At 40.9% G+C, this 24,317-nt stretch overlaps 2 protein-coding genes across 5 annotated transcripts in view; one reads left to right on the plus strand and one right to left on the minus strand.

Annotated features, from left to right (window-relative positions):
* SLC9C2 (solute carrier family 9 member C2 (putative)) overlaps positions 1 to 24,317 on the minus strand; it is a 90,012-nt gene that overhangs the window by 7,394 nt on the left and 58,301 nt on the right. For all 4 annotated transcript variants that reach the window (XM_049633975.1, XM_049633974.1, XM_049633976.1 and 1 more), the window contains 6 exons: positions 21,017 to 21,068; positions 18,465 to 18,613; positions 15,672 to 15,797; positions 10,046 to 10,144; positions 6,943 to 7,110; positions 4,709 to 4,840 (listed from right to left, as the gene is read on the minus strand). In XM_049633975.1, the coding sequence (XP_049489932.1) occupies positions 4,709 to 4,840; positions 6,943 to 7,110; positions 10,046 to 10,144; positions 15,672 to 15,797; positions 18,465 to 18,613; positions 21,017 to 21,068 (726 nt within the window). The remainder of the gene's footprint in view (positions 1 to 4,708; positions 4,841 to 6,942; positions 7,111 to 10,045; positions 10,145 to 15,671; positions 15,798 to 18,464; positions 18,614 to 21,016; positions 21,069 to 24,317) is intronic.
* Positions 5,767 to 6,320, plus strand: LOC125926005 (60S ribosomal protein L23a-like; the record flags this gene model as incomplete). Its single annotated transcript, XM_049635306.1, is given in 1 exon segment — positions 5,767 to 6,320. A coding segment is annotated over 1 exon segment (516 nt), but the record flags the coding sequence as incomplete, so codon positions are not given.

Raw genomic sequence — 24,317 nt, forward strand, 5'->3', positions numbered from 1 at the left:
AAATAAAGAATGTGACTTCATTTGGAAATAGGGTCATTGCAGATATAATTGTTTAAGTTCACATGAGGTCATACTGGAGTAGGATGAACAACTAATTCAATATGGCTGATGTCCTTAGGGAGATTTGGGAGCTCCTGGCTGGCTTAGTCAACAGAGCATTCAGCTTTTGATGTCAGGGTCTTGAGTTCAAATCCCACTCTGGTTATAAAGCTTACTTTAAAAAAAAAAAAAAAAGGCCAGGGGGAGATTTAGACACAGGTACACATACAGGGGGACTCCATGTGGGATGAAGACCGCCATCCCCAAGTCAAGGAGGAGGCCTAGACTAGATTCTCCCTCCCTCATACCTCTTAGTAGGAATCAACCCTGCCAACGCCTCGATTTCAGATTTCTCCGCAAGTACTATGAGACAATACATTTCTGTTGTTTAAGCCCCCCAGGTTGTGGTACTTTGTGACAGCAGCCCCAGCAAACTAGTACACCTGCTTAGAGGTCAGTCCCATGGTAGGAATCCCCTGGACAGTGCCCTCACTCCGTGCACAGCTATGTGACCCTTCCCTCAGACCTTGGTCCCTAATGGGCAGACTGAACACTTAACTGCTGAGAGCAGCAGCTCACCTGGGGCATGAAAAGCATAAGAAAATTAGAAAATATCCAAAATTTTACAAGGAGAAAATCTTTAAAAAATAAGCTTTTTGGTTTTTTTTAATGTTTGGTTTTTTTTTAAGTTTATTTATTTTGAGAGACAGAGAGTGTGAGCAGGGAAGGGGCAGAGAGAGAGAGAGAGAGAGAGAATCCCAAGCAGGTTTCACACTGTCAGTGCAGAGCCCAATGCGGAAGTTTGAAGCCACGAACTGTGAGATCATGATCTGAGCCAAGATCAAGCGTTGGATGCTTAACCACCTGAGTCACCCAAGCTCCTTATTTTGGCTGTTAAATGCATGTAAATTTTGAGTTCTATGATTTAGAGGAGGGTTTGCAGCATAAGCTTATCAGTGTTTCTAAACCTCTTTATATAGGTTCTAAAAGTCTTAATTGGCTAGTTCTTTGATGGGAAAAGACTAGAAGGAGATAAGCCAAAGTGTTAGATAGAGATTCTCTGGGGGAGTAAAATCAGGCTAGAAAGTTATTACTATTTTCTTATGTTTTGTATTTGTATTTTCTAATTTAGATAATAAATATGCATGGCTTTCAAATTGTTTTCTTAAAAAATGAAAGGAGGGGCACCTGGGTAGCTCAGTCGGTTAAGGGTCCGACTTCAGCTCAGGTCATGATCTCACAGTCCATGATTTCAAGCTCCGCATTGGGCTCTGTGCTGACACCTCGGAGTCTGGATCCTGCTTCAGATTCTGTCTCCCTCTCTCTCTGCCCCTCCCCCGCTCATGCTCTGTTTCTCTCTCTCAAAAATACATAAACATTAAAAACAAATGAAAGGACATTCACCTTATTATTGAGTCAGATCTGACTCTGTACGCTTTCAACCTATTGGTCTTAATTCTCTCCTCTGGAGTTTCATACTAGACCCTAAATGTGTCCACCTTCTCATGAAGAGGCAAAGCAAAAGGAAAGGAGAAGAATCTAAATCTTTTTGCCCTTCCACTAAAATTTTTCTGAAAATTATTGCCACATAGTAAAGAAACATGACTTCCTTAGCATGACATGCTAATTTTTAAAGAATTTTTTAGAGTGGTTTTAGGTTCACAGCAAAACTGAGAGACAGGTATAAAGATTTCACATATACTCCAGCCTCCACATGTGTATAATTTCCCCCACTATCAATATCCGGCACCAGAGTGGTACATTTATTACCACTGATGAACCTACACTGACACATCATAATCAGCCAAAGTCCATAGTTTTACTTTAGGGTTCACTCTTGGTGTTGTAAATTTTATGCATAAATGTGTAATGACATGTATCCATTGTGACAGTATCATGCAGAGTGGTTTCACTGTCCTAACATCCTCTATTTATTCGTCCTGCCCCAACTCCTAGCAACCACTGATCTCTTTATTGTGTCCGTAGTTTTGCCTTTTCCAGAATGTCCTACAATTGGAATCGCACAGTGTGTAACCTTTTCTGGTGGCCTCTTTCACTTGGTAATATGCGTCTAGGTTTTTTTTCCATGGCTTTTCACAGCTTGACAGTTCATTTCCTTTTAAAAATGTTTTAAAAATCTTTTAATGTTTATTTTATATCTTGAGAGAGACAGACAGACAGACAGAGAGACAGACAGACAGAGAGAGACAGAGTACAAGCAGGGGAGGCACAGAGATAGAGGGAGTCACAGAATCCGAAGCAGGCTCCAGGCTCTGAGCTGTCAGCACACAGCCTGACACGGGGCTTGAACCCACGAACCGTGAGATTATGACCTGAGCTGAAGTTGGACACTCAACCAACTGAGCCACCCAGGCGCCCCAAGTTCATTCCTTTTTAGCACTGAATAATATTCCATTGTCTGGATGTGCCACAGAGGAATGAATTTATCCATTCATCTACTAAAGGACATTTTTGTTGGTTGTTTCCAAGTTTTGGCAATTACGAATAAAATTGCTATAAATATATGTGTTCAGATTTCTGTGTGAACATAAGTTTTCAACTTCTTTGGGTAAATATCAAGGATACTGATTACTGGATCATATGGTAAGAGTATGTTCAGTTTTATAAGAAACCTCCAGACTGTCTTCCAAAGTAGCTGTACCATTTTGCATTCCTACCAGCAATGAATGAGAGTTCCTGTTGCCCTATATCCCCACCAGCGTTTGGGGCTCTCAGTGTTCCAAATGTTGGCCATTCTAATAGGTGCATAATGGAATCACAATGTTGCATTTTTCTGAGGATATATGATGTAGATAGAACGTGTTTATTTACCATCTGTATATCTTCTTTGGTGAGGGGTCTGTTAAGATCTTTGGCCCATTTTTTAATTGGGTTGTTTGTTTTCCTATTGTTGAGTTTTAAAAGTTATTTGTATATTTTAGGTAACAGTCCTGTATCAGATGTGTCTTTTGCAAATATATATTTTCTCCCACTCTGTGACTTGTCTTCTCATTCTTTTCAGACGTGCGAATCTTTTAACCCAACATTCATATCCAGTCTCATTTTACTGAGATGCAACAAACATTGTTGAACTCTGGTCTGTCACTTTCCCAGTTCCTAACTTATAATAGGGGCTCAAATAATTATTAAATAGGATATAAATATGGATTGTAAATTATGCCAATGCTATTACTTGTTGGAGAAAAAGTTCATAAAAGAGGCTCGGTCACCCCAATAAAGATTTTAAAAAGACAGTAGATTCATATTAACATAGGTAGAGGAGACTATAAGAAACACCACCCCAGGGATGCCTTGGTAGCTCAGTCGGTTAAGCATCCAGCTTCGGCTTGGGTCATGATCTCACAGTTCGTGGGTTCGAGCCCCACGTTGAGCTCTGTGCTGACAGCTCCGAGCCTGGAACCTGCTTCGGATTCTGTTGAGAAGAAAAGCTAATAAAAACAAGATAAAAGGGGCCAGCCAGATGTTGGAAGCTGGATACTCCCCTGCATACTTTTGGCTTCTGCAATCTTGTTTGCCTCCTGTGTCCATGAACTGCCCAGATAGCACCACTGGTAAGTGCCCCCTCCCCTTTGTCTTTTGTCTCTCAACCTGCTACCATCCCAGCCATAATAACAGGCTGATGCCAAGGTTCGGGGCTCAGCCTTTGGAGGTGACTCTGCTGGGCCAGGACCAGTGTGCAGTAAACAGTCTTTTCCTGATTCCCCAAGTGTGCGTGGCTTGTCTCTTCCTGGGCACCAAGTATTTGCTGTCACACTGTGTCTCCCTCTCTCTCTGCCCCTGTTCGTGCTCTATCTCTCAAAGTAAATAAACACTAAAAAAAATTTTTTTTTCAACGTTTTTTATTTATTTTTGGGACAGAGAGAGACAGAGCATGAACGGGGGAGGGGCAGAGAGAGAGGGAGACACAGAATCGGAAACAGTCTCCAGGCTCCGAGCCATCAGCCCAGAGCCTGACGCGGGGCTCGAACTCACGGACCGCGAGATCGTGACCTGGCTGAAGTCGGACGCTTAACCGACTGCGCCACCCAGGCGCCCCCAAAAAATTTTTTTTTTAAAAGAAAGAAACACTATGCCAATCAGTCCTCACACAGATCATTCAAAAAGCTGCATAGAACAAGCACCCAGTCCAAAGAGGAAACTCAATTAGCATCTACCTGGGTCTGAGTAGATTGGCTCATAATGCCGGGGATTTCGAGCTTGAAAGCAGAAGTCATTATGTTTCTGTATATTAGTGAAAAGGAACCATTATTTCCTCCAGAAAACTGCTATTCCTCTTGTATTCCCTATTGACAGAGTTTAGAGCAGTGTTCTCATCCCTGGATGCACATTCTAAACACCCGGGGGCTTTTTTAAAAATGCCAAAGTCTGAAAGCACACACAAAATATGAGTTCCTAGTTCTTGGGAATCTACCTATTTCATATTTGCTGAATCTGTTTTTTTAAGGCATGACTGCAGGTAGCCTGGAAAATCAGCTGTGACAAGAGAACTGAAGATCTGCAGGAAGTCAGAACAAGTGTGGTTAAAATTCTAGAATCTCATTTTAGAATATCAGATACAACCTTCCTTTCTGTCTCTGTCTCAAAAATATGATATGCATTTCGTAAAAAGTAAATAAAAGTCCATTCATATTTTAATCCCATAACTTACCTCATCAATGAGACTTGATTCAAAATACTGATAGGCAATACTGAGTGCAAGCTTTAGCCATATTTTATATTCCAAGGATGGCCAGAAGACATCAAAGCCTTCATACAAATCCTCCAGGGAGATAAAGCAGGCCTGAAACCACAAGATATCGAGCAGCAAGCTTGATTCACAACTAAATTATAAGGCCATCAGAAGACAAGGTGCCTATAGATTTAATCTTCACCTGACCCCTTAGAAAAACCATCAACTCTAGTAAAATTATGATACTCTGCCATTTAAAAGCATTGTACTGTGGAGAAATTGTTTGCTATATGTAAGATGATAAAATTTACAGTTCAATTAAAGCATACACTTAGTGATAAGCCAGGAAAATATATACCAGTCAATAGCTATGGTAAAGGATACAGCTCATGAGCCCAAGATTCAGGAAGTAAGCCACATAAACTTATCTATTTTACTGCCACAGTAGGTGAAGTGGGCTCAAAAGAGGACTCCTGCTGCCTCAATTTTGACCTCAGACTTATAGTTGGGTTGTTCTTTCCAGCTTGTCTCTTGGCTCAGGCTGAAGGCCTTGGGGACAAAGCATCCTTAGTTGGGAATGAAACTACCCCCTCAAACAATAGGAACTGCTCTGAGCCAGCAAGACCCCACCTGTGATTAACTCTAAGACAGTGATGGATTTGACCTTCACTGTCCACCTGCTCATACCCATCCACCTTTGCCCCACATTTTCCTTATATAAACCCGGAAGTATTTCAGCACATTGGAGATCATCTTTGAGCTGCTAATCCACTATCTTCCTGGTGTTGGCCTCACTGAAATAATTTTTTTTCTTGATTCACCATCCCTCATGTCTCTCTGCCTTTGGATTTTGTCAGCAGTGGGTGGTGGAACCTGACTTGGGGTCCCACTCTGGGTGCTCTTGTACCCCTGCATGTTGGCTATAGACTGATTCACAGGATTTGTTTCCAGAGGCCAACTGCTCCTTAAGAATTCAAGCTACATGGACTTCAGTGACTTCACTTCAACCTTGTGACTAAATTCATGCCTCCTGTCCTCTTCCAGAAACTAAATGGTATGAAACTGATAAAGCAACATTCCCTTCTGTCCCACGTACCCCTAAGACTCTGGACCCTGCCCCTCCCAAAGCTGAAGCTAAAGCAAAGGCTTTGAAGGCCAAGAAAGCAGTGCTGAAAGGCGTCCACAGTTATAAAAAAAAGATCTGCACGTCACCTACATTCCGACGGCCCAAGACACTGCATCTCTGAAGGCAGCCCAAATATCCTTGAAAGAGCGCCCCCAGAAGAAACAAGCTTGACCACTATGCCATCATCAAGTTCCCCCTGACTACCAAGTCAGCCATGAAGAAAATAGAAGACAACAACACTCTTGTGTTCATTGTGGATGTCAAGGCCAACAAGCACCAGATCAAACAGGCCGTGAAGAAGCTCTATGACATTGATGTGGCCAAGGTCAACACTCTGATCAGGCCCGATGGAGAAAAGAAAGCATATGTTCAACTGGCTCCTGACTATGATGCTTTGGATGTTGCCAACAAAATTGGGATCATCTAAACTGAGTCCAGCTGGCTAAATCTAAATATAAATTTTTTCAACATAAAAAAAAATAATAATAGTACATAAATAACAATAAAAAAAAACAATTAGGGGCACCCGGGTGGCTCAGTTAGTTAAGCAGCCAACTTTGGCTCAGGTTATGATCTCACGATTTGTGAGTTCAAGCCCCACATCGGGCTCTGTGCTGACAGCTCAGAACCTGGAGCCTGCTTTGGATTCTGTGTCTCCCTCTCTCTCTGCCCCTCCCCTGCTCGTGCTCTGTCTCTCTCTGGAAAATAAATAAACATTAAAAAATTAAAAGAAAAACAAGTATTCTTTAAAAATACTTCTTTCATAATGGTGGCCATTTATTGAGTGTCTATACATGCCATGCACTTAGACATTTTCCTAATCTTCATAACGTCAAAGCTAGACATAGTCTCTTTTAATAAACAAGGATACTAAGACACAAAGAGATTAAAATATCTCACTCCAGGTCCCACAGCCAGGATGTGAGACACTAAATCTTTCTCAGCTAGTCTACACTGCTTCACAATAGCTGGGTAGGTGGCTGCATAAGATAACGGAACCCAAAGGAAGAAAAGATTCTGGAATTCCTTATTTACTTCAGGAAGAATTAACTAATAGCCCACAATACAGACAGAACCAGTTTCTTACCTGTAAAATAGTTTCACAAATGGCAGTATATTCAATTTCACGCTTAAGCAGACAGCTCAGCTCTCCAATGATGTCTCCACTGGTACAGTATTCTGTAAACATGGTTTTGAACTCTCTATCAGACCTTAGGCTACTGTCTATTCCAAAGGTAGGAGGTGAGCTATGCAACTGCAAAGGAAAATACAAAATTAGAAACCTTTCACCAAACCAAGCCACAGGAGCTCCCACTGTTTCTTTCAATTATTAACAATGGAAGAAAAAGATTCTTTTTCTAAAATTAATTAATTAATTAAGTTTTTAATTTACACCCAAGTTAGTTAGCATATAGAGCAACAATGATTTCAGGAGTAGATTCCTTAATGCTCCTTACCCATTTAGCCCATCCCCCCTCCCACCACCCCTCCAGGAAGGAAAAGATTCTTTACTACACTTTCAGGTGTGAAAAAGGAATTAAGGTACCCCCCCAAAAAAATCACAATTTTCTTTCACATTTCAATTCTCCAAAGGAAGGATCGTTTCTAATCTTTATCTTCACAGATGACCCTATTTACAACTTTCTACTGACTGTTTACAACTTTCTACTGACTTACACCTTCCTTCTATAAAAATCCCACCAAAAGTAGTGATTGCTGTCTGCAACTAACTCAACCAGCCATTTCGAGTCTATTAGAAATTCTTATTATAATGAGCTAGTGCCTCTGGTGGAAGAAGACTAAATCAGACAGCATGAATTAACATGCCTCCAAATCAAGCCATGATTTCAGCACAACCTAGTCGCCCTTTCAAATGGTTAGTAATTTCCATGGGACATCAACAGAACAAGTTTTTAGGGAGAATACAGACAGGGTGACTGAGTCACTTTAAGAAAAGAACTGATAGGCATGGGTGGGGGAAATAAAAAAGCTATCAGATTTCAGGAGGAAGCTGCAGGAACCGACCAGAAGGATTACAGAATTTTCCAGAAAGTTGAGCTGTGCACATCAAAGAGGAAGGCTATTGTTCAGGACACAGGAAACAGGGAATGGAGGGTCACTGAAGAAGTTGCTAGGAAAATGCCCCCTCCGCCAGTAATCACCATTCAAACTTTTAGAGGCATTCATGCTTCCAAAGGACTTTGACATTTTTCTAATTTAATTTTGAATGCAATTCAAAGGCTCTTTGAGCAGTGAACCCTATCTCGGCTTTTTACCAACCAAGAAAAGAAGATAACATCTATAGGCAGAATTTAAAGACGTCCTTCCAAGATTCCTGTCTCTTTGTTATTCAAGCAAACATTGATCTAGGTAGCGCTTGGGAAGGGACTTTGCAGAAGGAACAAAGGTTACTAATCAGCAGACTCTAAAGAGAAAATTCTGGATTATGCTGCTGGGTCAACGTAATCACACAAGCCCTCAAAAGTAGAAAAGGAAGTAGAGTCAATCAGAGAGATGCAGCATCAAGAGAGGGATTGGCTGCACCTCAGCTCTAAGATGGGGGGGGCTGCGTGCAAAGATGGAAGGGAGGTGTGGGGGCTGGAGGTGGATTCCGGCTGATAGTCTGCAAAGAAGCAGGGACGTCTGTCCTCTAGCCATAAGGAACTGGATTCTACCAACAACCTCAATGAATCTGGAAATTGATTCTGCCCTCAGAGTTTCCAGAAGGGAACACTGCCCTACTGACCCTTTGATATTGGCCTTGTGAGATTCAAGCAGAGAAAGCAACTAAGCCCATAGGACTTCTGAACTATGAGATAATCTAAACTGCTAAATTTGTCCTGAGTTGCTATGGCATCGATTAAACACTAATAACATCTCCAGCCCAAATATTGTTGGACTTATACTTTAAGAAGACCTAACTAGCCCAGTCATTGCAGGAAAATTCCTCAAAGGAAAATGTACGTTGCAGCTTTTAAGTGTTTGATTCGACATACTTAATAAATACAGGTAGCAGTGTACTTTTGCTATGATTCTAATAGGAACATGACACATCTACTGGAAGCAGAATAGAATAATGGCTAAGGACATTACTGAGGCCAACTCTATGGGTTCAAAGCCTTTCTCGACCTGTTACTATGTGCCATTGCAGGGGCAAGCAAATTAATTCTCTGTACATCAGCTTTTTTCTATGGAAAAAAAAGGTTATTATAAGGATTAATTGCATAGTATATTGCCATTTTGACCACCCTTTAAAAAATTACAACTAACTTCTTCCTCTCTCAATCACCTCTAACATACTGTATATCTAACGGCTTATTTTGTTCATTATCCCATCCCCTTCTATGCCTCTACTAGAAAGTAAACTCTAAGAAGGCATGGATTTCTGTCTGTGTTGTCAATTCTGTGCCTAGAATGAATAGTGCCACTGTGTGGTGGTAATGAGGTAAATATTTGTTGAATGAATGAATGAATGAATGAAAAGTGCCAGACATTTAATAAGGGCTATATGTGTTAGTTAGTATTATAATATACTTATCATAACAGTTTATTTCCATGATCAGTTTTGATATTTTTAAGGTCTGAAATACCCCTTCCAAAAATAGAGAGCCAGATATAGTATGTGTATTATACTAAGGGTTTGTCACTTGTCACCATCATTTGGGATCTAGGAATGATTTGGGCCATAAGCTGGGGCTCACCCATGTATTCAGCTACCAGCATTCAGATTCTAAAGAACTCTTGTCCCCCTCACTCTACTGACCTCTTTCTCTGGTCACCAAATGCCTCCTACTGGTCGGGTAAAAGTCATATTTTCAAACCTCATCCTATTTGACCTCAGTAAGGATCTGACATTGTGGTCCATCCCATCATTCTTGACTTTCATTTCCTTGAGATAACTCAACCACTCCAAGTTGTTTATCAGAACATCATGGAAAAGACTGCTTCCTCCCAGAATTGCCACGAGGAATAAGCAAAGACTATAAAAACATTTTGTTAAATGAGGAGCACCTTTCAGATGTTGGGTATTATCATTATCTCTCAGCTGTAGTGTTCACTCTGAGCAGAAATGGTTTCGTTTAGAAATTATGTTAAAAATATGAAACTTTCCTGGTTCCTAAATTTCTCCTTATGTTAAAATCATATATATTTCAAAGTACATTTTTAGTAAACAATGAATAGTCCCTTACAATTGCCATTCCTGAAATAATTAAGTAGATTCCTTGTGGCATTTCACCTTCTTTACAAATGACATCTCCATAGTCGAAGTAGGCAAGTTTGGCTCTTTCCTGAAAGAAAAATAAAAAAGGAGTCAACACAAAATTTCATAGCCTACTTTTCTAAATAGAAATAAGATGTTAAAGCTGAAATGGGTTTCAAGTAGAAAAAAAAAAAAAACTCCACAAATTGTATGCTTTGGTTTGTTAATGAATTATAATATGCTGACATGCCTCATCAATTTTATTTTAAAAGAAAGGAACAAGCAAGCAAATTGTAGACTTTGTGATTTGTACTGGGCACAGTGACTGATGGAAACATCCAACAAGTGCTCAGTTGAGTAGATGTTTATAATAAAGTGTGATACTTCTGATAAAGGAGACAGAAACAGGATGCTCTGGAAAAGTCCAGAAAGGCCACAGGACCCAGTATTGGGTGTCCAGGGAAGACTTTAAAGGGGAAAGAACAGCCAAGCTGAGGCCTGAAGGAAGGGTAACAGCCAGGATACAATGAGTTGAACCCCATTCAGGGCAGAGGATTCGGCATATGCAAAGACCCAGAAGCAAATAGAGTATCTACAGTTGGGGTAACTGTAGATTTGGTATTCTGTGGCCACAGCAGGGTGGGGTGGAGACAGGCTTCACTAGGCATAGTGCCTAGGGTTCCCAACACATTAGGGACTCATAACAGTATTTTCATTTATTTTAAAATCAGAAGGGAATAAAAAAACTTTTAGGTGGAAGAAAATGCTTTAATACTAGAACATTTAATACTAATATATTTATCTTTATACTAACACAGTCGTAAAGTATAATTTTTGTATTTTTATATGGGGGAAGAGGCCGACTAAGGCAAAAGTGCCAGGGCCCATGAAAAGTCATAACACAGCCCCAGTAGAGAAAGGACTGGAGAAGTGAGCCAAAGCCAGGTCTTGAAGAGTCTTGTAGGCACATTAAAGAGTTTGGGCTTTTCCCCAAAACCAGAAAGGAGCCATGGAAGGGTTTGTAACAGGGGAATTAGGGTGACAGATCTGCATTTTATAAAGATATATGGGAAACATATCTCGAAATCATTCATAGTGGTTATCTCTAAATGTGGGGTAAGGAGTGATGAGTTTTCACTTTTTACTTCATGCACTTCATGGATAACTTCATGATTTTTTTAAAAAGGTCACATAAAACCAATTAGCCAGCTTATGTATTATTCAGACCCTTATTTTCTACCATTGACTTCTGGCTTCTCTTTATAGACTATTAGGTTTCTAATTAACCACACTGGCTGGAGAATGAAAGAAGGGAGGAGTAGTTAAAATTAACCATTGTAGCTGTGATGGAAACCACACTTGAAATCACAGTCTACCATAAAGGGTGTTATTTTGTTTACCCTGTGGATTTTAGCTAGTTAGCCACACAATCCCTGGGCTGTGTATTCCCAATTCATCACAATTTTTACCCTGGTAAAATTGGATTGAAATGGCTATCAAGACCCAACATATTAAGGAAAGGGTGCACATAGAGTAACAGAAGTCTGTAAGGGGATAGAGAGGGTCCAACAGCCTTGCAGAGGCATGGTAAGTCAAGGATGGGAAGGAGGTTACGTTGTGGTGACAGATTCACCTCAGGTGTCTATGAATCATTAATCTATAGAGTTAGCTTCTTCTCACTGGTTTTGGCATTCCTCCCCATTCACTGCTGGGTGGTCAGTTAATTACACTTGTGAAAATTATTACCTACAAAGAACAAAATTCTAACTGTATCTTAAATTGGATTTTAACAAAACTAAGGAGAATGCAAATTATAAGAAACACTTTAGAGACACCTGCTTCCCAGTCCAAGTCCATCACCCACCTCCCACACGCATTTATTTGCAATCTATTTTTCAAACTACCCACTACAGCCCTTGGCCATCACGTCAGGTTTCTTCCTCCTTATTGCAGCCACACTTGTGCTCCCCAAAGCAGGACATCAGATCCAAGCTAAGCCAGTTGGACTTCTTTCTCAAGAATTGGAACTGATAGACAATGAGCCTGGGAATTGAGAACTGAGCCATGATATCCAAGTGCTGGAAGAAGGGTCCACAAATTCCCACCACTGATATTCCTAAACTGGCCTGAATCCCACCCTGCCCATGGTTAGTTAGCTAACTATTTCTTAGTAGCTTCTCTATACCACCACCTTGTCTTTTCAGTCAACTTCCCCTTTGCTTAAACTAATTCAAGTAAGCTATTGTTACTTTTTTTTAATTAAAAAAATTTTTTTTTTAATTTTTGAGAGGCAGAGAGCATGAGCGAGGGAGGGGCAGAGAGAGAGAGAGACACAGAGCCCAAAGCAGGCTCCAGGCTCTGAGCTGTCAGCACAGAGCCCAACACAGGGCTAGAAGTCGTAAGCCAAAAGATCATGACCTGAGCCAAAGCTGGACGCCCAACCGAATGAGCCATCCAGGTGCCCCTAGCTCTTGTTACTTTCAACCAAAGGAGTCTTAATTCAGTACATTTGAAATCAATTCAGAAGAAAAATTCAAAAATTTCTGATAGGAAGAAAACATTGGTATAGCAAAAAAGGAATCAGATATTCAAAGTTCAGTAGAACTTCATTATGATTGCTATCTTTCTAGAAAACAAGGAAAATGTCCTCATTGTGGACAAACAGATGCCTTACATATCTATGTGCCTAGATCACAAAATATGGTACAACCAAATTTATGGTAAAACAAATGCCATTCTTTCTCACAGAGTCTTCCTGATTCTAAAAATCTAACAGAGGGGCGCCTGGGTGGCTCAGTCGGTTAAGCGGCCGACTTCGGCTCAGGTCATGATCTCACGGTCCGTGAGTTCGAGCCCCGCGTCGGCCTCTGTGCTGACAGCTCAGAGCCTGGAGCCTGTTTCAGATTCTGTGTCTCCCTCTCTCTGACCCTCCCCTGTTCATGCTTTGTCTCTCTCTGTCTCAAAAATAAACATTAAAGGGGCGCCTGGGTGGCGCAGTCGGTTAAGCGTCCGACTTCAGCCAGGTCACGATCTCGCGGTCTGTGAGTTCGAGCCCCGCGTCAGGCTCTGGGCTGATGGCTCGGAGCCTGGAGCCTGTTTCCGATTCTGTGTCTCCCTCTCTCTCTGCCCCTCCCCCGTTCATGCTCTGTCTCTCTCTGTCCCAAAAATAAATAAAAAACGTTGAAAAAAAAAATTTAAAAAAATAAATAAAAAAATAAATAAACATTAAAAAAAAATTAAAAAAAATAAAATAAAAATAAAAATCTAACAGAGGTTTTAACAGGTTGATGAAAAAGTTATAAATCTTATAATTTATACTATAGCCATTTAAAACTAGAACCACAAACTGGTGGTCTATGGGTCACATCCAATCCAAGGATGTTTTTTGTTTGGCCTGCGGGATATTTTTAAATTTTTAATGTGTGCAAAATTTTTAAAATTTGGAAATTTCGCATAAAAATTCAGATCTAAAAAATCTGACCTCCACATTATTAAATCTAATAGTCAATTTCTAATCTTCTTATTTGATCTCAGCCTCATTTGACATGGTTGCTTACTTTCCCCTTTATGAAATACTTTTTTCACTTGGCTTCTGGAACACCACTCTCTTTTAGTTTTCCTCCCACATGATGGATTACTCCTCAATTCTTCCCCCCCCCCCCCCGCCCCCAGTTTTATTCAGATGTAATTGACATATAGCCCTGTTCAGGTTTAAGGAATACCACATAATGACTTGACATACATATATTATGAAACGATTACCACAAGTTTAGTTAACATCCATTACCTCATCTAGTTACAAAAACAATTTTTTCCTTGTGATGAGAACTTTTAGGATTTAATCTCTTAGCAACTTTCAAATATACCATGCAGCAATGCTAATAACTATGGTCATCATGTTGTATAGCACATTTCTAGTACTTGTTTATAACTTAGAAGTTTGTACCTTTTGACTATCTTCCTTCAATTTTCCCTGCCCCTATCCTCTGCCTCTGGCAACCACAAATCTCATCTCTTTCCTATCTGTTTTGCTAATTCCTCCTCATTTCCACTCTAAATGTTGGATAGCCCAGAACTCAATCCTTGGATGTCCATAATAATTCCTTAACTTATCTCACCAAGTCTCCATATATTAAATACTATCTCTATGCTGAAAACTCCAAAATACCTATCTCCCGTTTGGCCTGCCACCTGAATTCCAGTCATGTATCTTACCACCTACGCAACATCTCCATTTGGATGTCTCAACACTTTCTCAAATTTAACTCATTCAGAATCAAACTCCTGCGCCCTCCATATAAATCTTCTCTTCTGCACTTAAGTCAACAGGAACTCCATTCCTATTTTCAGACTAAAATCCCAGAAGTCATCCTCTCTAACACTCCTTCCATCAGCACCTATCAGCTCTACCTTCCAAAACACATCAAGAGTCTGACCACTTGTCACTTTCACTAATCCAAACCACCATCACTCTTGCTTCTGGCTTTCCCTTGACCCCTTACCAACCTATTCTCAACATAGCGGTAAGGTGGTCATTTTTTTTTAAGTTGATTTATTTGTTTTGAGAGAGAGAAAGAATACACACATGTGCACACACACATGCAAACCAGGGAGCGTCAGAGAGAGGGATAGAGAGAGAATCCCAAGCAGGCTCCACACAGTCAGTGCATGAGGTCATGACCTGAGCCAAAATCAAGAGTCAGACACTTAACTGACTGAGCCACCCAGACATCCCCAAGGTGGTCATTTTGAAATGTACGTGAGATCATACCACATCTCTGTTCAAAACCTTCTCTTAAGTTTTCATTGAATTCAGAGTAAAAGCCAAACCCCTTACAATGGCCTGCAGAGTTGTACAAACTCAGGCTCCATTACTTCTCCAACTTCATCTGGTCCTGCCATCCCTGCTTCTGCCACAGGGGCTCTGGGGATGTTCCTTGAACACACTGAGCACCCTCCGCACCAGGGCACTGCACTTGCCTGGAATGCTCTCCTCCCAGATATCTGCACGGCATGCAGATCCCACTTCAAATGTCACCTTGTTAGAGCAGCCTTCCCTGACCACCTCATATAAAATAGCTCCCCAACTATATTCCCTTTTCTCACTTTTTCTCCATAGCATTGATAGATCTAATAGACTACGTATTTGTGTGTTTATGTGTTTATTGTTTAGCTCTAGGCGTATAGTATAAAGTCCAGGAAGGCAGGGACTTCATTTGCTTTATTCACTGGCATATCCCCAAACCTAGAACCGCCTCTGGCACAGGGAGAAGATTCAATAAATATTTCTTGTAAGAGTCTAAATTTCCATAACAGTTGACTTTAGACAGAGCATGAACTCTGGAATATACCACAGTTCTTGCTGTTCCCTATAATACTATACAGCTTCTTTTATATTATCTACCTTGCCTGTATAGTAATTTAAACTTGAAACCCTTGCTCTAAAAAAAAGTAGAAAACTGGAAAACTGGGTTTTGCTGGGCCTCCATTTTGGCTTACGCTTCATTGGCCATCACAGGATTCTTGGCTTGGATATACTTTTTGTTAATCTTGCCTTAGGGAGTGGAAAGTAATTATCATCAACAGTGACCCAGGATAGAAGACAGAATCTTTACCTTGAAGAACTCAATGAGAACATCTTTATTTTCCAGCCAAACAATATTATGAAGATATTTGTCAGGGGTTGGTGGTGGGATTGCCATTGGAAAGTCATTCAGTGCCTTTATTTTCCTAAGAAGTACCTGAAAACAGTCAAAATAATGGTGATCAGATCCTATAGCAGAAAAGAGATTTATGTAAAAATTAAGGAAATCTTTAAACACTATTGTCATGTAAATTTATTTTAATTTTGACTCATACTTTCTCTCACCCTATTTAAATTATCCTCTAACCTTTTTGTCCCTATTCTTCCCTTAACTCATTGAATTTATGAATTGATATATATTTTTAATGTTTATTTTTTTTTAATTTTTTTTTAACGTTTATTTATTTTTGAGACAGAGAGAGACAGAGCACGAACGGGGCGGGGCAGAGAGAGAGGGAGACACAGAATGGGAAGCAGGCTCCAGGCTCTGAGCCATCAGCCCAGAGCTTGACACGGGGCTCGAACTCACGGACCGCGAGATCGTGACCTGAGCCGAAGTCGGACGCTCAACCGACTGAGCCACCCAGGTGCCCCAAATTTTTGAGAGAGAGACAGAGCATGAGCGGGAGAGGGGAAGAGAGAGAGGGAGACACAGAATCCGAAGTAGGCTCCAGGCTCTGAGCTGTCAGCACAGAGCCTGACGCGGGGCTCGAACTCAGACCATGAGATCATGACCTGAGCGGAAGTCGGACGCTCAACCGACTGAGCCACCCAGGCGCCCCTATGAATTGATATATTAACTCATATTGAATTTATTATCTTTATAATTCAGTTAACACTGTAGTCCACTGTGTTAATTTCAGATCATCTAAACTTCTCAGTTTGGGGCACCTGGATGGTTCAGGCGGGTGAGCATCCAACTCTTGATTTTGGCTCAAGTGATCCTACATGGTATTGAACCCCATGTCAGGCTCCACACTGAGTGTAGAGCCTGCTTGAGGTTTTCTCTCTCTCCCTCTGCCCTGCTTCTCCACTCACACACTCTCTCTCTCTAAAATAAAAAAATAAAATAAACTTCACAGTTGACTACTGTACAATTTAATGCCACATTTCCTCAAATCTTTCTTGTATGTATTATTTGCTTCCCTAAATTCTTCTAATTTTGAAGGATATAGTTTCAGTTTTATGGGCTCTCAGAAACCTTCTCTGGCTTCCCACACCAGGTAAGAGATAATCACTTGACTGACTGAATGAATAAAGGATTAAATCAAAGAACGAGAAAGAGCCAGTGGACTTTGGGGTCATCGTTGTATTAAGTATCCAATCTCCCCAAGAGTCCATAACACATAGTAGGTATTCTACATGTATTTACTCAATTAAATTGAATTAGCTAGGTAATTCCTTATGACTAGCTCCTTATGACTTAGAAGATAATTATATCTCTTTGGCTGACAATTAGGCAATTAATATGCATTCAATAAGTAACTGTTGAATGATTGATTTACCCATTACCTTTCTAAACAAACCTATAGAAAAAAATAGCCTCTCTCCTTATAAGGGCTATTATTTATTTATTTTAATTAATGAATAACAAGAATTCAATTGAATCCTATATAATCTTCAACTGATAAATGAAAAGAATAGAATACAAACCACAGCGTGTGTAGAGGTATATACAACTTGAAGGATACTGTAAAGTAGCCCTTTTCTTCCCTCTGTCAGACACTAAGAAGAAATCATATAACCCATTTTGTCCTTTGCCATAATATTAGCCTAAAGAGATAGAGCCTCAGAGGGGAAAGCTGGCCTGTCCCACACCCATTTCTCTTTGGGAATCATGGAGAGGGGACTATGTCCAGGGAATGACCAGAAGCACAGTGCATGTGACCCTTGGCTGGGAGCTGCCAGTGACAAGGAAAAGCATATGATACCCAGAAGCAGCTTAATCAGTGGTCAACACAGACAGAAGGTAGGACTAGAACTTCCATATTTCTGCTTTCTGTTAGGAAACTGACAGGTTCTTGCAGAGGATAGGAAGAACAATAATATTTGCACAAATGCACAGTCTAGATGGTGGATGTGATAGAGTGATAGCATTAAATATTAAATATGTTTTTCTGTCATATGTTCCTATTTTTTTTTGCAAATACATTTATCATTTTTCAAAAGTCCATTTATCAGCTAACCAATTATGGTGTCTTCCTGGGTCCTCCTCTCTCAGAACTGCACCCCCAGACTCCCACCAACACACACAAGCACACACACACACACACACACACACGCACACACGCAAGCTGATCCTTTCCCTACCATGTTAACGTTATGTGACTCCCACCTCCCTTGTCACAGCTGCCTGGCCTGGGCAGTACACATTCCACCAGTGGATAGACAAGCAGAAAAATCTAATGAGTTTGTAGAGGGAGCCAAAAGAAGAGGCCACAGAGGGCAACCCTCACAGGAAATGGAGAACCCAGAAAGCTTTCCAGGTCCACAGTCAGGTCCCTTCCTCAGGCATGGCCATATGGTCTGGCTACCATGGGTTTGGTTAGGCACTCTTATGTTTTTATAATAAACCCCCCAGCCCCATTTCTTGGCAAGGTCTAGCTCAAGTTGGTTTCTGTTACTTGCAACCAAATAGTTTTGACATGGTGTATACCAGGTCGCACAGTGGCACTAACTGCCACTGGCATTAACAAAGGCTCCAGGCAAATTACAGCTAACACCCGATTTAATCTCCCTCACTCCTTACATTCTGCTCAAGTAACAATGCAGCCTCGGGTGTTGGGCTCATGGAATCAAGCAACGTGGATAATTGCTTTATTACCTTATTCATCTCGATGCCCTCATGTTTATCAATAATGCCTCTTGACCAAAGGAAGGTGAGGTTTTTCAGAGCTTTAGCAATCACGTTCCGGGTTGCCTGCCTAGTCTTCAAAGCAATGACAACATCACGACCCTCGTGCTCTATGAGTCCTGAAGCAAATATAACCGTCAGTAAGCATACAATGCCATAACCATGATAATAACTAATATGTGTGTAATAGTTTGTAAATTCCAAAGTGCTTACACAATATCCTTTTATTCCTGCTTCATACAGAACATGCAAGGCCGGTAGGACTAGAGCTATTTTCATCTGCATTTTATGGATGAGAACATTGAAAACTGGCGTCCCCCACCAGCTAGGAGAGAATCACTCTCTCCTCTTTATTCCCATGGCATGTCCTACATATCTCCATTATGGAACCTACTATAGTGTGGGATTTTGGTCCTTACTTATTTGATCCTTCACATCATATAACTTTTGTTGGGTGAACGCATAAATGGCTTCATGAAAGAGACCCCTGGCTTCAGCTGGTGGGGATTTCTGAGATCAAATGGCATAGCTTTTCCTCTTTAATGAACACAGGAAGTCATGACCTGGACTGGAAGACATGGCGAAAACAGCGTCTCTTTCATCTTTGTCATCCTGACATTAAGCAAAATGCCTGACATCCGGGGCGCCTGAGTGGTTCAGTCAGTTAAGCATCGGATTTCGGCTCAAGTCATAACCTCACAGTCCGTGAGTTTGAGCCCCGTATCGGGCTCTGTGCTGACAGCTCAGAGCCTGGAGCCTGCTTTGGATTCTGTGTCTCCCTCTCTCTCTCTGCCCCTACCCCACTCTCTCTCCCTCTCTCTCTCTCTCAAAAATAAATATAAAAAAAATTTTTTTAATGCCTGACATCTGGAAGGTACTCAAACTTTTTTTTTTAAGTTTATGTATATTTTTTTGAGAGAGAGAGAGAGAGAGAGCGCACGCATGCATGAGTTGGGGAAGGGCAGAGAGGGTGGTAGACAGAGAATCCCAAGCTGGCTCTGCGCTGTCAGCGTGGAATCTGACGCAGGGCTGGAACTCCCGAACGGTGAGATCATGACCTGAGCTGAAATTAAGAGTCAGACTCTTAATCCCCTGAGCCACCCAAGGTTGCTACTCAAACTTTTTTTTGAACGGCCATGAGCTGGCCGCTAAAATGAAGGAACAGATTTCAGTGTCAGGTGCACCTGGGCTCGAGATCTAGCTCAGCACTTACCACCCACATGCCTTGAGGCGCATTAAACTTTCTAAACCTCAGCTTCATTATCTATAAAGTGAAGACAGTAATAGTATCTGCCTCTTGGAGTAATTACAAGGATTAAATGAGATAATGCACATAAAGCTGATAACACAGTTCCTGACATAATTAGCATTCAATAATCAGTTGCAGTAACCATGTGGGAACAGGCATTCCCTTTTACAGGACTGAATCAAGAAAACTTTGTAATATTCCATATGAATCTAAAGCATAATATGAGATAGCAGCTCCTACACCCCTAATCTTTAAAAGCACAGAAATAGGGGCACCTGGGTGGCTCAGTCGGTTAAGCGTCCAACTTTGGCTCAGGTCATGATCTTGTGGTTCGTGGGTTTGAGCCCTGCATCGGGCTCTGTGTTGACAGCTCAGAGCCTAGAGCCTGCTTCGGATTCTGTGTCTCCCTCTCTCTCTGCCCCTCCCCCGCTCACGCTCTGTCTATCTCTCAAAAATAAACATTAAAAAATAAGTAAATAAAAGCACAGAAATAAAAATCTATCTCTATATGTAAAGGCAACAATGGGTCCTGGGTTATCTGAGACAGTGCCGAAATATTCTGACCTATTGTCTCCAAATTCACAATGTCATTCATTAGGCCATGTTCTTCTAATTTTGATTTGGAAAGTATGATCCTCATAAATCCATTTGGCATCTTACAATGTGGCTATGAGTACAAAGTGATTTCACTTCATCTCTTTTATAGTAACATCCGTTTATCAAGAACCTACTATATGCCAGGGCTCTCTCCCAGATACTTTGGCACACGCTCACAGCCTGCCCCACAGCCCCTTATGAGGAGAGCAGACCCAAGAAGCTTTGTATAAAACCCTAGGGCTCCTGCTGTGTGCTTCAACGCAAGCAGAGAGACTAGAAATGTCAAGAGATTGTAGCCCCACATTCCTGAGTATGCTTGTAAGCAAAGTAGAACAAAACAAAGCACCCTTTGTCAAATGTAATCGCCTTGTGTCTTTTTCTGACAGCCTTAAGGAACCTGCCATCTTAAGCCACTCTCCACACCCCTCATTCTTTCCTCTACACTCCCATGGCCAGTGCAAGACCTTCTCTAACTTTCTGCAATTATCCATTGATATTCTCATACCTTCCGCCTGGCTCTGCATTTTTGGCATACCTGGCCTACTGCCTGCATTCAGTAAATGCTCATTGGATGAATAAATGAGTAATCGAAGATGAGTATGAACTTGGCTTCCCGTGGCTAAATTATGGGATAATAGCGTGTGATTTCAGGAAATCAGATACTCCAACTACTTACCTAGTTCTTTGATGGCATCTCGTTTGTTGGTTTCCAAAATTTCATATAATTTCTGTAAGAAGTTAAGAAAGACATTAATTTCTTATTATGCCAAGTGCGTGTCTGCCTTTAAAATCTGAGAAGAAGAAATCCCACTTAGTTTGTGACTTGGGGAAGATGTTTAGCTCAAGTCTTCCCTCTGTGCCGAGTCTGCCGCTCTCCCCATGCTCCTCCTCATATTACAACAAATACAATGCAGTCAGTAGCTTACATAGCTACTGGACCTAGCATTTCGCAGAAAAGATTAGTGTGTTTAAATGTTTATTTATTTATTTTTGAGAGAGAGAGAGAGAGAGCGCAAGTGGGGAGAGGGCAGAGAGAGAGAGGGAGAGAGAGAATCCCAAGCAGGTTCAGCACTGGCAGCACAAAGTCTGATGTAGGGCTCAAACTCACAAACCGAGAGATCACGACCTGAACGGAAATCAAGAGTCAGATGCTTAAGTGACTGAACCACCCAGGTGCCCCAGGAAAGGTTGGCGTGTATTCCACTCTGCACCAAGGAGAATTCTCACAGATAGCGCTCCGGTTTGGGATAGCCAACTGAGCAGCTGTTTGGGCAGCCTGTCTATCAGGAGCACAAGACCAAGTAGAATAATGAGAAACTATGGCTTTTGTTAGTTGATGTTTCCTACAGAGAACTCCTGACATACCTAGGAAATAGCTCTACTCCAAGGGTTAACCATGGTGTAAGCTCTGTTCAATCATACAATAGGTCTTGGCCAAATGCCTGCCATGTCCCCGCTACCGCTCTTCATGGAGCTTATTCTCCACCTTTAATCTTTCTGGAGCTTGCACTTGGCCACACAACAGCCCCGGGACCACACAACTGACAATTCCCCAGGATTGTAGGGCATAGATGACTGAAACTCTGTGCCCAAATAACACGTGGCATAGTGCTATTTACAGGGAACGGTAGCTAACACGGTGCTATTTACTGGCTTATTATAAAGTTTAAGTAGCTGAAGTTAAGTTTCGTTGTTGTTGTTGTTTTGGTTTAGAAAAATCACATGTAAGAAATCTCTCATTTTGAATATAAGAACGAGGTATACAATTTTTATTAAGTTGTTTCTTCTCACTTGAAAACACTGAATCAATATTGGGAAGGTGCCAAATTAATAGCTGGCACCCACAAACCGTGGTCCCGCCCTGCTTGCACAGGTGCACAGCCCCCTTCAAACTGAACTGGCTCCATAGCAACTCTGTAAAAATGCCAGAGAATGACCTGCGCGAGACAGCATAGGAACCGATGCCTACCTACAAATAGAATATAATCACTTAAGGCTGGGCACATGTGACTCCTCTAAACGTAAGCTGTCACTGGTCAGTTTTTGAACCACAACACTTTCAGAATACACACGAGTTTGATATCTAAATATCTCAAAAAATATTTAAATCGGTACTGAGGTCGCCTTTAAAAATTCTAAAGGAGAATTTGTTTCATCTCTTACACTTCGAGGCCACGGCCCCCAAATCTCTGCCTTCTCCTCAACTCCTCAAAACGCATTACCTCCCACCACTGGCAGCTGTTTTTCTTCTCTCCTATTCCTCTTTCTGAAATCTTTTCTCCTATGAAGAGCTCTATCTTCTTTCTATTATAGATCAATCTAGACTTTCCATAGTTCTTTTAATTGTCTTATCTAATATTCGAAGTAAATCAACAAGGTAGGATTCTATTGCACATTTGATCCAATGCTCAATAATTCTTTGATAAATCTAGATAATAGTTCTCTAGCTTATCTATAAAGATGTCATGAAAGATGTCAGATGACTTGCTAAAATTCAGCTATTCTAGAGTGTTCCCTGATTATAAAAGAAAATCTTAAATTCTGAAGATATTTAACAACTAATCTTTTTATGTATTTTAGAAATTAAAATTAAAATATTAAGGTAGGTATCTTCACAGCCTATTTTCCTCTCCTGAATTTCATTCAGAAAAAGCCTCTCTTTATTGGCTGAGGGCCTGAGGTAACTAACAGTCATCACAAAAAATTAGGCACAACAAGCAGAAGACATAACCCCCAGGCCATCCCTGATTTTATGTACACACACAGATCATTAGATCTAGGTCCTCAGTAATTAGGATTTAAATTCATTGTCAGGTTACAAATCAAGAGTCTCACTTAGGCTGAGAAAATACTACCAAAAGTCACCAAACACTGGGCAGAGGAAAACAGAATGAAAGACAAGCACCAAGCATGACAAATATAAGAATGAACCTCAACGAAGCAGAACTACTACAGGAAACAACAGCAACAACAAAATTTAAATAAAGAGATTCAAGGGAATATCACATTTGTTTAAAAAAAATAAAGGAACTAGTTTCAATGAGAAGAAGCAATCACAGTACGTGGAGATAAGAAAGCGTTCAGTCAAGAAAAGAGAGAATGTAATAGATGGGCTGAATAGCAGAATAAACATAGCTACAGACTAAATTTGGAACATGGAAAATCAAGCTGGGTGGGGGGTTCTCACTGCAAAGAGGAAAGAGTAGGAAGTTATGAGAAAACATGAAACAAGGACTAAATCCAGAAATTCAAAACTGTGTTTAAAAGGGTGCTGGGCGCCTGGGTGGCTCAGTCGGTTGAACGTCTGACTCTTGATTTCAGCTCAGGTCATGACCCCAGGGTTGTGGGATCGAGCCTGGTGTAGGGCTCCACGCTGAGGATGGAGCCTGCTTGAGATTCCCTTTCTCTCCTGCTCCTCTCCCTGCTCACACTCTCTCTTTCGAAAAAGAAAAAAAAATTAAATTAATCTTTTAAATAAATAAATTAAGGTTGCTGAAGGAGAAAATAGAAACAGGGGAGGGAACAATCAAAGAGGTGATGGAAGGAAGATGGCAATCTTCTAATTATGAAAACTCCACCAAGTGCTGTGTGGGATCACGTTTTTACATTTATTTTTATTTTTTTACTTTAAAAAAATTTTAAGTGATCTCTACACCCAACATGGGGCTCCAACTCACAACCCCGAGATCAAGAGTCATGTGCTCTTCTGACTGAGCCAGCAGCCAGGCACCTCAATAACTTTTTTTTTAATTACATCTAGACACATTCTGGTGAAATTTCAGAACTCCAAGGAGAAAATCCCAGAAGCCTCTAAACGAAGAGAAAAAAGTCACCTACAAAAGCACAAGTAAAGTCAGACTTGTACCAGCAATGCTAAAGACGGATGGCGATATCTTCAAGAAAATAGCTTTGGAGTCCATAATTCTAAGAGCAAGATACAAAGATTTTTGCACACTGAAGCCCATACATCACCTATG

The sequence above is a fragment of the Panthera uncia genome, chromosome F1 (assembly GCF_023721935.1).
Source record: "Panthera uncia isolate 11264 chromosome F1, Puncia_PCG_1.0, whole genome shotgun sequence".
Classification (NCBI taxonomy): Eukaryota; Metazoa; Chordata; class Mammalia; order Carnivora; family Felidae; genus Panthera; species Panthera uncia.